This window comes from Bos javanicus, chromosome 10 (assembly GCF_032452875.1).
Source record: "Bos javanicus breed banteng chromosome 10, ARS-OSU_banteng_1.0, whole genome shotgun sequence".
Classification (NCBI taxonomy): domain Eukaryota; kingdom Metazoa; phylum Chordata; class Mammalia; order Artiodactyla; family Bovidae; genus Bos; species Bos javanicus.
Genome location: NC_083877.1, coordinates 74,839,028 through 74,854,724, shown reverse-complemented (window position 1 = coordinate 74,854,724; position 15,697 = coordinate 74,839,028). Strand labels below are relative to the sequence as shown.

Below are 15,697 nucleotides of genomic sequence, written 5' to 3'. Positions count from 1 at the left end.
CCACCACCCCCCTCACCCCCCCAGCTCTGCGCTCGGACCTTATGTGGCTCTGGCTCCAAGGCGTGGGCTAGGGCGGGTGCAGAGAGCTCCTCTGTTAAGCTTCGGGAGCCCAAGCCCAGAGGGGGGCAGTAGCAGCGTCAGGTGGCTTCTCTGCGTCCCCGCGCGCCGCCCAGTCAGTCCCCTTTCCGCTCTCAGCCTGGGCTGGAGCGGGAGATGATCAACACCTCCGCCCCGGCAGCCGCGTTCCCGGGTGCAGTCGGGACTCTGGACCTTGGCAGGAGAAACGGAGATGTGACCCCCTCTGACTGCCTATTGCTCTCTTTGGCATCCTGCCTGCCTCTCCCCACTTTCTCGCCCTCTTCAGGGCCCCATTGGACAGCGAGCGTTAGCCTCGATCTCCGGGAAGAGAAAAGCGGCCACCGGGCGCGCAGCCGGGCAGAAGTTGGGCTCAGCCGGGCAACCCTGAACCAGCCGCGCCAGAGGGGTGGATGAGGGAAGGGAGAGAGGAAGGGGCAGTAGAGAGGGCTTTGAGTAGGCTTTTCCTGCTCCCTCGGCCCCGATGGTCGGGGCAGGGGGAGAAATGCTGATCCCGCGCCTAGGTGACCGCCGCCGCGACAACAGCCTCAGCGGCAGCTTCAGCATCAGCACCGGCGGGACAGCGACAGCGGGGGCGGCGCAGGCGCATTGTGCCCCGCGGAGCCTGCAGTTCCCGAGCCCCGTGCGCGGCACCGCCACAGTCTGGGCAGCGGCGGCCGGGGGAGTGCTACTACCATGAACTGCCTGGTCCTTCTCCCCAGAGCTGCTCATCCGGGTCGGGCTGGAGACACAGTCAGGGGACCCCGCCGCCGCCGCCGCGCCCCCTCTTCTTTCGGCTCGATCTTCTCTTCCACCTTTTCCTCTTCTTGCTCCACCTTCTCTTCCTGCAACCCCCCCTCCCCCGCCGCGGATCCTGGCCGCTGCTCTTTAGACCCAGGATGCCGGGGGGCAAGAGAGGGCTGGTGGCACCGCAGAATACGTTTCTGGAAAACATCGTCAGGCGCTCCAGTGGTAAGAAGAGTTACAGTCAGAACACCCCTCCACCTGCATCCTGCCCACCCACGCCCCCATCCACCTCATCTCATCCCTCTCCCAAGGGGGGGAGGGGGATACAGACGGCCCTTTCCAATGGCCTCAGTTACCAGGTGGACCTGATGTGAGGTGGGGGTGGGAACGAGGTGGCAGAAAGAAAGTTTGTTGCAGCCCCTCCCCAAGACTTACTCACCCCCCTCCCACCTGTCCAGAGCCGGGAGCAGAGGAAGTCGAAGGGGAGTAGCGGGTAGGGAGGAGGTACAGCTGGAGAACAGAGTTGAGTTTGTTGAGGGATGTCTTTCTTGTTCATCTTTCCACCACATTTTTTTTTTTTTTAAATCAAGTAGACTGCAGAGACTGATCAAATTTTTAATCTCGGTGGAAGGGCTTCCCTTAAGTTGGGAATGGCTGTGAAAGTGGCTCCTTAAGATTTAAGTCTCTGGAATGGCTTTCAGGCCCAATGGGCATCGTTCAAAGGAGCCTAGTGTTTGGGAGCCTAGTGCTTGGAATTGAACCTAAGAAAGAGGCTGTTCTGGAAAAAGGGAAAGGCTATTATTTTGGTCAAATTTGAAGTTTCTTTTTTCTGAGGCATTGGTCTGTGTTGATCTATATGATATATTTGATATGACTTAAACAGGAGAAATATAGAGGGAACACAATAGCTACTGTGCTTTTAAAGTAACTAAAGAAACAATTTTTAAAATGCCGTCCTACCTTGCTACTGAGGCTAGGGTTTTCTTGCCTTAAAGTGACTTTAAATTTCTGTCCATTTCTGCCTTCATTTCCTCTAAGATATCTGAATGGGGATGGTTATGTATTTCACCTTTTAGGACCTTGTAAACTTTGCATTTTACTGAAATATACATCTTCGACTTGTTTTCACATCTTTTATATAATTTTTAATTTTACAAGCAAGATATGTAAAATATGTTTTAAAGTTGTCCTTTTTTCCTTCAGAAGCCAGTTATTTTATTTTGAGATCCTTTGCTTGGAGAATTATAAGAAAGACATTTCTGCATATTAATTACAGTAGATCTTGGACTAAAGCAATGGAAATGCTCTATGCAGTTCCATAATCATTGTTTAATCATTCATTCATTCAATTAAACAATATTTATTTGGATGCCTTATACAAGAGACACTCTGTGGAATCCTTTGGATAAAAAATGATTAAGACACTTGTGCTTTCAAAAAGCTCCCTGCTTAGTGGGCAAGACAGAGAGAGGCACAATTGTGCTTTTCCTGAATTGATAGATTAAGTTGTTAATTCTTAGGATATAATCTCTTCTAAAACTAGGTTTGGAAATATTTCCCTTGATTTTGGGACTGTAATGTAAGTGTCCCAAGGTACTTTTCATCAATCTCTGACATGGTATTAGGCTTTAATTTGTGACTTTTGACTTTATTTCTTCCTATTTTATCAATGCCTGTTTCAAGTCTTGAACTGACCTTTTGGGGTTGGAAAAAATGGCTAATAGGCCTGGTCTAGTTTTAAAAAATAACTATAATATTTTTAGCCATTCCAGTGTGATTTTGAGTGTGTGTTTGATTTTTTATGATAATATAAAATATGAACTCATTATGGTAGACAATTTATATGTTTATACATTATTTCCTATATTAATATTGTATAGAAACCTAGAGTACAAAGAGATATTACTATTAAAACAACCAGTTTGGGAAATTTAAAGTTTATTGGAATTAGCTATTTAAGATATAGCTTTTAAGATAGAGCCCGTTTTTTTCAGCTTTCTCATCCTCTTGGGTTATTTCAACTCCATGCAATTTGGTCTGCAAGAGGACTTTTAAGAGAAGGCCTTAAAAATTTTTGGAGGGTTCTCTATTGCTCTGCATGGTAACTAGAAAGTAGATGAGAATTGACTGAAGTTTACTCTTATAGCATCTTTGGATGAAACTTCTTATACAGACTGAAACTATGAGCCAGTTTGCAGAATATCTTTTATTTTTGATATACCATGAAATTATGACTTACTTTATGTGGCTTAGAAATAGCTGCTTCTATTGCCTCCATTTTAAATCCACTATCCAAATTAATGAACGTTTTATCTTTTTTACACTTCATGTTATAATTGCTTCACTGGCTTAATGTTTCTTTCCATGGATAGCAGCTAGTACAAATGAAAATTCATCTGTTTTTGCATTTTAAATATCACCTCTAATTGCATGTGGCTAACTTACAATACAGCTACTCAAAACCTCTCAGCTTTGTTTGAAATGTGTTAGATATTTGAGGTAAGTATATGTTCTTGTGTATGTAATCAGTACTGAAATGTCTCAATGCCACTTACATAGGAAGTACCTCAGAAATTGAGAATTACAGTGTTAAATTTTGTGGGAATATCCCACAGTTGTCGTCATTTGTATATGATTTGGCAGAGAAATAAAAAAATTCATTCTGAGAAATTGTTTAATTGAGATTAACAGAAAATACCCATCAGGGTTCTCACAGATGGATTGAGTTTGTCACAGTAAAGATTTCATTATTCAATAACTTAACAACGTTGAAAGTGATGTATTTGCAGAGCTTTAGTGGAAAAAAAGGGAAGTGGTACTCCTAATATATTTAAGAATTGAAGAAAGATGGTTTGGGATTGGCTGTTTACCTGTCCTCCATGAAATTCTTCTTTTTCTGACACAACCTCATTTTCTTCTTGTGAAAAGATCAGATCTTTTAGTGAGAATCAGATGGAGTACAAACATATGTAAAGCTGCACACAGATAAAATACAGACAGGTATCCACTCAGACACCAAGACAGATGCAGAGGAAATACATTCTTTCACACACTCAGTGGGCAAAAGAGAGATGTAAAAATAGCGGAATACAGAGAGGGAGGGAACAAGAAGTAGGGGAGAGAGAAAAGGAGGGATACAAGCTTTTATTTATTAGGCTATCACTAATGAGCTGAAATCTCAGTCAATTAGAAATCCATCAGAGTACTTCTTGATGAAGAACAAAAGAGCAAGAAGTGTGATATATTTGGGTATAGTTTTTAAACATGAGGATTTCCTAATAGAGTTCCAAACTCCTCAGTTGCAATTTTCCAGAATAACGGTGCTGTATTCTTTGCCCTAGAGTGGCACTATGGCCTATTTGCTGTTATTTTACGCTTCATGAGATTGGATTTTTATTTTCCTTATTTAGTTGACTCAGTCTGTTATGGGAAAGCATTTCAAATTGTTATTGGTGATTCAAAGTCTATAAAATAAATAATGAGGGCCATTGAGTAGGATGGATACAAACATACTATATAGCCAAATACCCAAATGGTACAAGTAGGAAATTCCTCTTTTAAGATAAAAGATAAGATCATTTTTAGACAAATAAAAGGAATTACAATCATTACATGTGATTCTAATAGGCAGAGAGTGCACATTATTTACTCCAAGAAGTTGTAAAGGTCAAGAGCATAAATGCAATAGCAAGATTTAGATACATTTTTGGCTAGTAAAATCAAAGTATGTAGTTAGGAAGAGAAAGTTTAGGAACTATGTGGCGAGTTCATTACAGACATGCAATGTCTCATAGAAGGCTTCCATCCAAAGTGCTTACTGACTGAATCTGTGTCTGAAACATTATTAGGTTAGCTTTCCTTATTTAAATTTCAGTATTTTTGCAAGCTCTTCATCCATATGTTTTGGGCTGTAGGGAGCAGTACACTTATGGGTAGAGGGTAGGTACCTGAAAGAAAGTAGCAGTTTTTTAAAGACTTTTAGGTAGAACTTTAGATTTAAACAAAAGAAAATATTTCCAAGGCCTTCAATGTGATTACTTCTTTGGGCAGTACATTTTTGTGTATATGTTGGCTTTGATTCCTTAGCAAATAGGCAGACATTGTTAGTTTGAGTGACAGTAACTAGTTGCCATTTTGAAATTTTTAACTATAAAAATAATTTCTTTTAAATTAGAATATAGCTATTGTTCTTTAATATTTTAGACATTAGGAAAAACTAGAAGTGTTTTCTTTTTAGAGAAAAAAAAAGGGGCTCAGGAAAGTTCTTTTTAGAGAAAAAAAAGGGGCTCAGGAAAGAAGAAAACAGAAAAAGCAGTATTTTATGAACTGTTTAACCTTCAAGAGAAGCAACTCAGTATACTGTTTTCCATTTTACTTGAAATATCTCCCCAAGTACTTTCTTTGCTCTTACCAATAGGAAAATCTAAAATAATTTTTGTGCTATAGTTAATATTTGTAAAAACTGAGATCTTAAATGAGATCCTATAGGAGAGGAAGTAGAAAACTAGTGATTTAAAAACAAACAAAAAAAAGACATAATGACTCATAAGTATCATCCAATTTAAAAAAATGATGAAGGACAAATTTTTTTTTTGGTATAGAGTACTTGATATTTTTTCTTGAAAGATCTAAAACATTCTTCAGGGGATATTGATAAAACCACTTAGAATTTCTGAAGCTTTGGTTTATCCAAGTCTTATGATGTATCAGTTCTACTTTTAAAATATCACAGAGGTTGAAATTACACTGACCACTTCCTAAATTATATTTATGAGTAAGCCAGAGGATTGTCCCATTCTTCAGAGTCCACATTGCCTTATATAACAGATGCAGTACTTTGTTGACTAGGGAGTTGCTTATCCCAGGACATCCTTGTGTTCACTAGAAACTGCTCTGTTTGTCTGTCTTTTGCTTGATTCCAGAAGTAGTTCAGTTCAGTTCAGTCGCTCAGTTGTGTCCAACCCTTTGCGACCCCACGGACTGCAGAGGTAGAAATCCACACGCTTGGCCGTCTGTCAACTGCCCTATGAAACTGGAGCCTATTATACAGAGTGAAGTAAGCCAGAAGGAAAAACATAAATACAGTATACTAATGCATATATATGGAATTTAGAAAGATGGTAACAATAACCCGGTGTACGAGACAGCAAAAGAGACACTGATGTATAGAACAGTCTTATGGACTCTGTGGGAGAGGGAGAGGGTGGGAAGATTTGGGAGAATGGCATTGAAACATGTAAAATATCATGTAAGAAACGAGTTGCCAGTCCAGGTTCCATGCACGATACTGGATGCTTGGGGCTAGTGCACTGGGACGACCCAGAGGGATGGTATGGGGAGGGAGGAGGGAGGAGGGTTCAGGATGGGGAACACATGTATACCTGTGGCGGATTCATTTTGATATTTGGCAAAACTAATACAATTATGTAAAGTTTAAAAATAAAATACAATTAGGAAAAAAAAAAGAAAAAAGAAAAAAAAAAAAAGAAACCTATAGCACAGTATTTTATAGAGTAGAAGGGTAGCTATGATTTTTTTGACAGTGACTGAGTAAATTTCTGTAAACGAGTCTTTTAGTTTAGTTAATATTTATCTTTTGCTTTCATTGTTAATAACAGCTGCTTGCTAGCATGGAGGAACAATGCTTCCACATTCTCCAGCCTTTAGTCTAGGAAAAGGTTGCACTGTCTTGTAGTTAAGATTCACCACAAGAGGGCACTATAGGTTCTGCCACAGGTAAACTAATTTACATCTGTTTCTCTTTTCTGTCCTTTTCCTCAAGTTTGGGGGTTAAAACTCAATGAAGTTAGCTGTCACTCTTGGCAGAAAATATCTAAAATAGAAGACCCATAAGAAAGTGAAATGAAGAAAGGAATTGCAATCTTATATTAGTTGATGATAACCAACATTTTCTGACTGACTGAATGTGATATTAGTAAAAACAGTTTATGGAAACAAATTCAAATTTTAGATTAGTATAACATTCGCTTTAGCAGATGAACAAAATGTTATTGTAACCATCTCAATGTGGTGATAGTATATATAAAATATGAAGTTTTGCAGAATAATTATGTATAAATAATGTTCACATTAGAAGGATGAATACATATTTTCTGTTTCAACAAAAAATTTCCTCATCAGATGTCTTAATATAATTTTGATTAAGTTTGATCAAGTAGAATCAGTTCATGATAATGCTTTGATTTTATTAAAAGATAGTTTACAGATTTACAGATACTTACCTAGGATGTTACATGATTCTAGTAGTTCAATGTTATACAAACTTTAAAAATGAAATACAGAGCTAAAATAAATAATCTTCAAAGTTTTCCAAACTTATTAAACTCTCAAAAAATATGATTGGAGGTATAGTACTCCTTTAAGAGGTTTTATTTCTTATCCGTCATCAAGTTTGAATCTTGGTTTTAGGGATTTTTTTTTCTTTTTGGTAGGGTTAGAAACCATATTTTGAGAGATGCTCTGAAATGTCCTAAACAAAATCAAGTTTTAGTGGGAAAAATTAAAATGTGTCATACAGTACTTTTGTGAATAACATAGATACAGTGTGATCGGAGAAGGCAATGCCACCCCACTCCAGTACTCCTGCCTGGAAAATCCCCTTGACGGAGGAGCCTGGTGGGCTGTAGTCCATGGGGTCGCTAGGAGTCGGACACGACTGAGCGACTTCACTTTGACTTTTCACTTTCATGCATTGGAGAAGGAAATGGCAACCCACTCCAGTGTTCTTGCCTGGAGAATCCCAGGGACGGGGGAGCCTGCTGGGCTGCCGTCTATGGGGTTGCGCAGAGTCGGACACGACTGAAGCAACAGCAGCAGCAGCAGCAGTGTGAAAACAAATAAACCTGAATAACAAATCACAAAACCAGTGGTAATTATTGTGGAAATTGAGGTCAAAGAAAGTAGTCTTTATGTGTTGTAAGAAATGGACATTTGTAAAATATTTTTCTTTACTAATAGAATTTTAAAAAATCCAGTCTCATGTTCTTGCCACACACACAATAAAGCAGAATAGTAACTATGTGAAATGATGGACATGTTGATTAGCTTGATTGTATACGATATGAAATCAAGTTATATACTTTAAATATATACAATTTTTATTTGTCAGTTATACCTCAGCAAGCCTGAAAAAACATCCTCAGTGTATTTCACTAAATATGCTAGCTTAATAATGTAGGATATAACTCCTTTTCATCATTGAAGAATGACTAAAAAGAGTCATTTGAATATTCTCATTTTATATAATGTAGATGTTTTAATATTAGAAAGACTTGGTCTTGAAAGATAGTTGATCAAACGAACACTGACAATATTGTCACATATTTCAGAGTGCATTTTAGACATTATTTTAGTATTTGGTTGTTTATGAATATTACTACTAATGCAAAGAAGTATTTGTATACATTCTAGATAATGGTTTTTTTGATATATTAAGCTTTCACATGGGAAAAGATAAGAAAATTAAATAAAAAGTGAAATAATTTATAAAGGAAGAGTGGTTGAAAAGCAATTTGAAATCTTATTGAAATGGATTTCTTTCTTTATTGGGTCTGGTCCCATCAGGGAAACATAAGTACTAAGTCCTATTGATTTCACAAGATATATGATTTTAGATCTGAGATTAGGTGCACAATCAGCAGTTTCTAGAGATAATGACAAATAGCTGGGAAGTCAGGGACGTGTCGGATATGGACTAAGCTGCTTGAGGATATGGGTTGTACCTTACACATACTTTTATGTCCTCCGCTGTGGAGAGCACTGTGTACTAGTTGAATAAATGTTTTTTTTTTTTTTTTAATTTTGTCTCCTAAATTAACCAAGTCTAGAATTGATGTTTTTCTAAAATACGGCTGATTAAATCTATTAGGTAAGCTTGTATCAGTAATTGCATAGTTTAAAATATTTAGATAACCAATGTGTAGATCTGAACATGGAAATCACATTGAATGGGGAAAATCAGATGGGACTCTTGAGAGCATGAAAGGTGAATGTGTGAGTGATCTCACATTCATCTCTTATTGCAACTGGATATACAGCTGAAATACTTACTGTCATTTTTTGTTCTGATCACTAAGCCTTAAAACGTAGACTATTTTATATAGGAAATAACTTTATAAATTTGTTGATTCTAATTAATTCTTTTTGTAAAATGATTTTGCATTAGGAGTTATTGATGGTAAGTTTTATCCTTGGAAATTGGTCTATATCAATTTATGTATCTTCTGAGTGAGTTCCGCCTTGAGAAGCAGCTGGCAGTCCTGTGCAGTAATCAGAAGAAGAGACAGGATACATTTTGGCTTGTTAGAGCCTGCAGGGTCAGCCTCAGGTCACCAAGTTTAACTGGAAAACAACTCACTTAGACTAAGAAAGAGCAAAAGTTCATCTTTATCCTCATTTTTTCTGTAAGCCTTTTCATGTCTCCGGGCATATTTTTAATTTGGGACAAATTATAGCACAATGAGTTTATTTTCACAGTGTTGAGAGAATAGAGAAAATTTTCAATGAGGATTAAACAGTCTGGGAATAAACTCACCTAAAATAACTCCCATCCTTTTGCTTGACCTTCATACTCTTTCTAGTTAATCATTCACTAATTCGATAATTTGACATAAATTTGTTGAGTGCCCACCATGTACTAGACTCTGATCTAAGCACTGGGGCTGCACATTGAACACAATGATAAAACAAATGTTTCCTCCCGCCCCCTTTTTCTTTCTGTGATGGGCAGGGTACACACCGGTTAGGCACCATGGGTTCTGGAGGCTTGCATTAAAGTCCTGGCTCTGATGCTTACTAGCTCTGTGACGAACTTGTCTGTCCCTAGTTTTCTGCTCTGCAAAATGCAAGTAATAATAGTGCCTAGCTTACACGGTGCTGAAGTGAGGATTAAATGAGAAGATACGTGCAAAGTGCTGAGAACAGAGTCTGGCACTTAACAAGTTCCATGTCAGTATTAGTGTAGCTAGTTATTATTATTATTTAGATGTTTAACACTTTGAATGCACCATTTGTAGTTGATGCCTTTAATTCTTGGTCACCACTTCCTTTCGAACCTCCTTTCGGTGGATTTCTGACTAAACTGAAATGTTGAGACTTCCTGCTGCTGCTGCTGCTAAGTCGCTTCAGTTGTGTCTGACTCTGTGCGACCCCATAGATGGCAGCCCACCAGGCTCCTCCGTCCTTGGGATTCTCCAGGCAAGAACACTGGAGTGGGTTGCCATTTCCTTCTCCAATGCATGAAAGGGAAAAGGGAAAGTGAAGTCGTGTCCGACTCTTCGTGACCCCATGGACTGCAGCCCACCAGGCTCCTCCATCCATGGGATTTTCCAGGCAAGAGTACTGGAGTGGGGTGCCATTGCCTTCTCCATGAGACTTCCTAGAAGGTTACAAGTGAACATTCTTGTGAATCCAGAAACCTTTCATTTGTCCATATTTTTCTAGTTTTGCAGGATTTAAGACTCTGCTCCCCTATCCTCTCCTCACTTTTTGGCTTTTGTGACTTTGTACTTTCTCTTGCCATTTTCCCTTTAATTTTCTATTCTCTTTCCACTCCCCTTCCCTCACATCCCCTCCTTTCTCCCCTCCCAAAGGGGAGGTTCAACTCATGTTCAACTTTCAACTGTTTTTCTTACACTTATACCCTTCTTTTCAGAGCAAGTTTGTCCTCTGTCATAATTTAAACTTTATCCTTTCTGTTCTCCAGTCCCATGTTACCAGTGGCCTACAGAATTTCTCCTCTGCTCCCCACAAGTTATCTAAAACTCAGTATGGCCACAGCATTGAATTTATCATTGTTTTTGGTGTCAAGCAGACTTACTTCCTTTGGTATTTCCCCATTTCTGTCAAAGGTGTCTTTAATATTTTAATCTTTTAGTCTAGAAATTTTAGGGTCATTTTTGGCTTCCCATGCAGTATAATACTAGTCTTACCTCCTAACCAGATTATTTATCTCTAGGGGTAAGAATTTTGCCATATATTCCTGCTGTACTCTTTATAAGTGCTGGGTGCAGAGTGAGTGGATGTATGATAGTTCACTGTACTGACTCATCTCGGGGCATGAGATGTGTCCACAACTGGCATCACGTATGGCCAATGTGTATAAGTATGATGGACTAAAGTAGGAATTACAGGTTGAAAGAAGAGTTGCATCATTAACTGGGCCCAGAAATGAAAGATCTCCTCTGAGAGTGAGGAATGAAAGGTGTGATATGTTCTTCTTGTTCAGTCCTAAGCAGCCTCTTTTTCTACTAGAGCAACCATAGTCAAGGTAACTGGTCATCTTTCTGGAACTCTGTAGGGCAGAAAACAGTGCTCTCAACAGATAAAAGGCATTTCCATCTTGTCTCGACACAGACTTCCATCCTGACTCTAGCCATCGGTCTAGGTGACATCTAGGACTCTACAGGATTACAGTATTAATGATTACCTTGCAGGGTTGCTGGAAAGATTCAGAAAACTCACAAATGTGGTGGCTCTGGCACTGTGCCTCGTCAAGGGCTTAAAAAATATTCACCTGTTCCTATTTTTCTCTAAAGTGGGAGTGGTTTTTTCTTTTTCTTTTTTTTTAACCTGAAGAAAGGAAAGTATTAAATAGCTGAGACTTTCTTGAGTTTTATCCTGGTGGATCTTAGCTTAAAGACATTTGGCTTCACTTTACCAAGGGCATACTTATTTGGAGAAAAACCCAAAACAAACAAACACCGCTCTTCCCTACAATGACAAAAAACTACTACTTACAGTCAAAGAAGCATCAGTTCTTTTTGCCTCAGTAATTGGTAATGCTTGGATAAGCTCAAGAAGAAGGCAGAAATTTAGCTTCTTTTTGTAACCGGCTCAGTTAAATCTGGCCAAAGGAGAGAAATTTGAATATGTGATCTGTATCTTTCCCTTGAACAATTAGCTCCTACTGCATAGATAGTAGAAATTAAAAAAATATATATATAGGACAAAGCTTTAGCAATTAATTGGATTATAAATGTATTTAGAAAAGCCTCGCTTCTATTTTTCTACCAGGTGTGGAGCTGAGACTAGTCTTTTAATTGAAATTCTTCATTAGTTATCTTGCCATTAGTGTTTGATAGCCTTAAAAGGTAAACTCTAAAGGAAATAGAATCCCTTTATAAGAGCTGAAGTTCATTTGAAAAAACAAGGTTTGTTTATTTTCAAGATTGAAAATGATGCTTAAACATTAAATATGTAATACTTCTCCCCACTGATAAACGTAACTTGACTGATTTAGCTTCTATCCAAGATTATGTAACTAGTGAATGTTTTACATCCTTATGTATTTTAAGAAATATCATTGTAATAAAATTCAGTAAAAATTTGTTTGTATCTACATGGGTGAAGATTTTCTGTTGTACTATGAGACTACAAATCATACAGGCCATCATTGCAGTTATCTTTTATTTTTAATGATGCTGATGAGTGTACTTTTAAGAAACATATCTTTCATAAAGAAAACACCAATTATTAAAAGTAGAAACCTTGAATTGTTGGACATTCTTTTATGTGTGTGTGTATAGAAATATTTTCTATAACAAAATTGCTATTTTCCTACCATTAGAATTTCAGGAATATATGTTAAAATAGCTCGTGAATCCTGAACCACTTTGGCTGGATGGAAAAATGAATTTAATGCCATCAAAGAAACACAGAAACTTAAAAATGTACCTTTGATCTTGAAGGAGATGAAAAGTGGAGGCATATTTATATCTTTGATGACAGCTGAACAAGTTTGAATAAATTAACAGATTTTTTTTGCATATTTCAAACTCCCACAGTGATGGTCTGCTTAATGTTGCCAATATTATTATATAATAATTAGTCTCATTGTGAAAGGTACAAAGCGTATGTGTCTACACACACACATACACACACATACTCAGGCACACACACATTTCTTTGATATAGAGCTGTAGGATAAAGGTGTATTTGTGAGGACTGAAACATACCAGTCTTATATTCTATTGTTGACATAGTAGAAGTGGGTAATGCACCTACCAGAAATCGACATTGTGGATGTGGGCATGACATATAAATTATTTATGCTTTTCTTTAGCCATCTGTGCCAGGGTTTTATTTAACCCAAATAAAATGTGCTATATGTGCCTCAGGGATTGTTCTGCTGTTTCTGTTCTCTGAAACTTAAATATATCTATAGATACCACTCACCCAGAAGACAAGTTTAAAAAGTAATATGTGCTGCATGATTTAAATTCACAAGTTTCCAGAGTTCAGGGAAATCTGTGTTGGAACACCTCATCTTTTTTTTTTTTTTTTAACAGAACTGTCCATTCTTTGAAAAAAAAAAATACCTAGCACAATCCCTATCTATAATCTTGACAATGTCTAGCGTTGCTCTAATAATTATTTATTGACTGTATGACTTTAGGAATAAGAATTTTTCTATTTGATTTGATCATTCAACGAACTTTTGTGTGTATACAGTGGTGAACCAACAGACATGGTCGCTGCCCTCATGGAACTTGTAGTCTGGTGGGGAAACAGGCATTTCACCAACCCAAACCAGATATAAATTATAAATTGTGGTAAGCATTTTGAAGGAACAGGGGAGGGTGCTGTGGTCAAGTGTATTTGAGACTAATTTTGACTGGGAGGTGGTATCTGGGAAGACATTCCTAAGAAAGTAGTGTTGAATTAAGACCTAAAGTAAGAGGTACATAGATGATGAATGGACAGAAGACTATTTAAGACAGAGAAAACTTGTAAACAGTCCTAAGAAGGAAGAGAAAATGAGTGGCTGGGTTTGTGAAGCTTAGAAGCCAGTGTAGTTGCATCTCAGTGGACAAAAAAAGAGAAATGTGGAAAACCAGGGTGGAGAGACAGAAACCTGACTATTCAGGGAAAGGCTTTTGCATTGTATTCCAAGTGCAGTGGACAGATCTTCTGGCTGCAGGGGTCATTTGCTGTATAATGGCAAGTTGGGTTGGAGGAAAGAACAGTGCCAGTAGGGACTAGCCAGGAGACTCTTGTGATAGTCTGGGCAAGAAATGGTGGGGTATTTTGCCTGGGATGGTACCTGTAGAGTTTAAGAGAAGTGGGTGCTTCTGCTGGTAAAATTATTAGGGTTTAGTGTTGAAGTTTGAACCAGTCCATTATTCCATGTTCAGTTCTAACTGATGCTTCTTGTCCTGCATATAGGTTTCTCAGGAGGCAGGTAAGGTGGTCTGATAGTCCAGTCTCTTCAAGAATATTCCATAGTTTGTTGTGATCCACATAATCAAAGGTTTTAGCATAGTCAATGAAGCAGAAGTAGATATTTTTCTGAAATTCCCTATGATCCAGCGATTGTTGGCAGTTTGATCTCTGGTTCCCCTGCCTTTTCTAAATCCAGCTTGTACGTCTGGAAGTTCTCAGTTCATGTACTGCTGAAGCCTAGCTTGAAGGATTTTGAGTATTACCTTGCTAGTATGTGAAATGAGCACAATTCTATGGTAATTTGAACATTCTTTGGCATTGCCTTTCTTTGGGATTGGAATGAAAACTGACTTATTCCAGTCCTGTGTCCACTACTGAGTTTTCCAAATTTCCTGGCATATTGAGTGTAGCACTTTCACAGCATCATTTTTTTTAGGATTTGAAATAGCTCAGCTGGAATTCCATCACCTCCACTAGCTTTGTTTGCAGCAAAGCTTGCTAAGGCCCACTCGACTTCACACTCCAGGATATCTGGCTCTACGTGAGTGACCGACAACACCGTTGTGATTATCTGGGTGATTAGGACCTTTTTTGTACAGTTCTGTGTATTCTTGCCGCCTTTTCTTAATCTCTTCTGCTTCTATTAGGTCCTTGCTATTTCTGTTCTTTATTGTGCCCATCCTTGCATGAAATGTTCCCTTGGTATCTACAATTTTCTTAAAGAGATCTCTAGTCTTTCCTATTCTATTGTTTTCCTCTGTTTTGTTGCATTGTTCACTTAAGAAGACTTTCTTATCTCTCCTTGCTTTTCTCTGGAATTCTGCATCCAGTTGGGTATATCTTTCCCTTTCTCCTTTGCCTTTCACTTCTCTTCTTTCCTAAGCTATTTATAAAGCCTCCTCAGACAACCACTTTGCCTTCTTGTATTTCTTTTTCTTGGGAATGGTTTTGGTCACCACTTCCTATGCAGTGTTATGAATCTCTGTCCATAGTTCTTCAGGAACTCTGTCTACCAGATCTAATCCCTTGAATCTGTTTGTCACCTCCACTATGTAATCACAAAGGATTTGATTTAGGTCATACCCCAATGGCTTTATTCAATTTGAGCCTGAATTTTGCAAAAGGATGAATTTCAATAAGTGATGAATTGGATGGCACGAATGAAGAGGTATGAAGCATGGGGTTTTGGCTCAAGCACCTGGGAATAGATGGAGGTAGGGATGGAGATGGGGAAAACTGAGATGGAGAAAACTGGAAGATTACTAGGTATAGTGTGAAGCTCTAGATATCACCTGCATTATCACTTTGCCTTCTAGCTCCCTTTTCATTCCTTGGGAGAAAATAATGCAGCCGAAGAGAGCTTTGCTCAGTGTGATTGTGTGCAGAAGTGATTTCTGTATTCTTCTTCCAGAGGTTCAGAAAAAGAGTATCAGGTAATTAACCTGATCAATCTGGTTGTTTTGTGGATTAGAAACATGTAGCTTCAGATTTTAATAGGAGGCCGGCTCATATGAGAGACAAAATTCTGAGGGGTATGTATGTATGTTTCTTAAGTGGGTTTTTAAAATTGAAGTAAGTATAATTGATTTATAATATTATATTAATTTCAGAAGTATAACAATGATTTAAAATTTTTGTAGATTATACTACATTTAAAGTTATGATGAAATATTGGCTATACTCTCTGTGCTGT

General features: G+C 38.3%; 1 protein-coding gene across 1 annotated transcript in view; it reads left to right on the top strand.

Moving 5' to 3' along the window:
* The first annotated feature begins 775 nt into the window (after positions 1–775).
* The window catches only part of KCNH5 (potassium voltage-gated channel subfamily H member 5), a 403,337-nt gene continuing 388,415 nt past the window's right edge, over positions 776–15,697 (top strand). Inside the window, exon 1 of the mRNA XM_061429074.1 lies at positions 776–1,047. Within this exon, the coding sequence (XP_061285058.1) occupies positions 975–1,047 (73 nt within the window). The 5' untranslated portion in view covers positions 776–974. The remainder of the gene's footprint in view (positions 1,048–15,697) is intronic.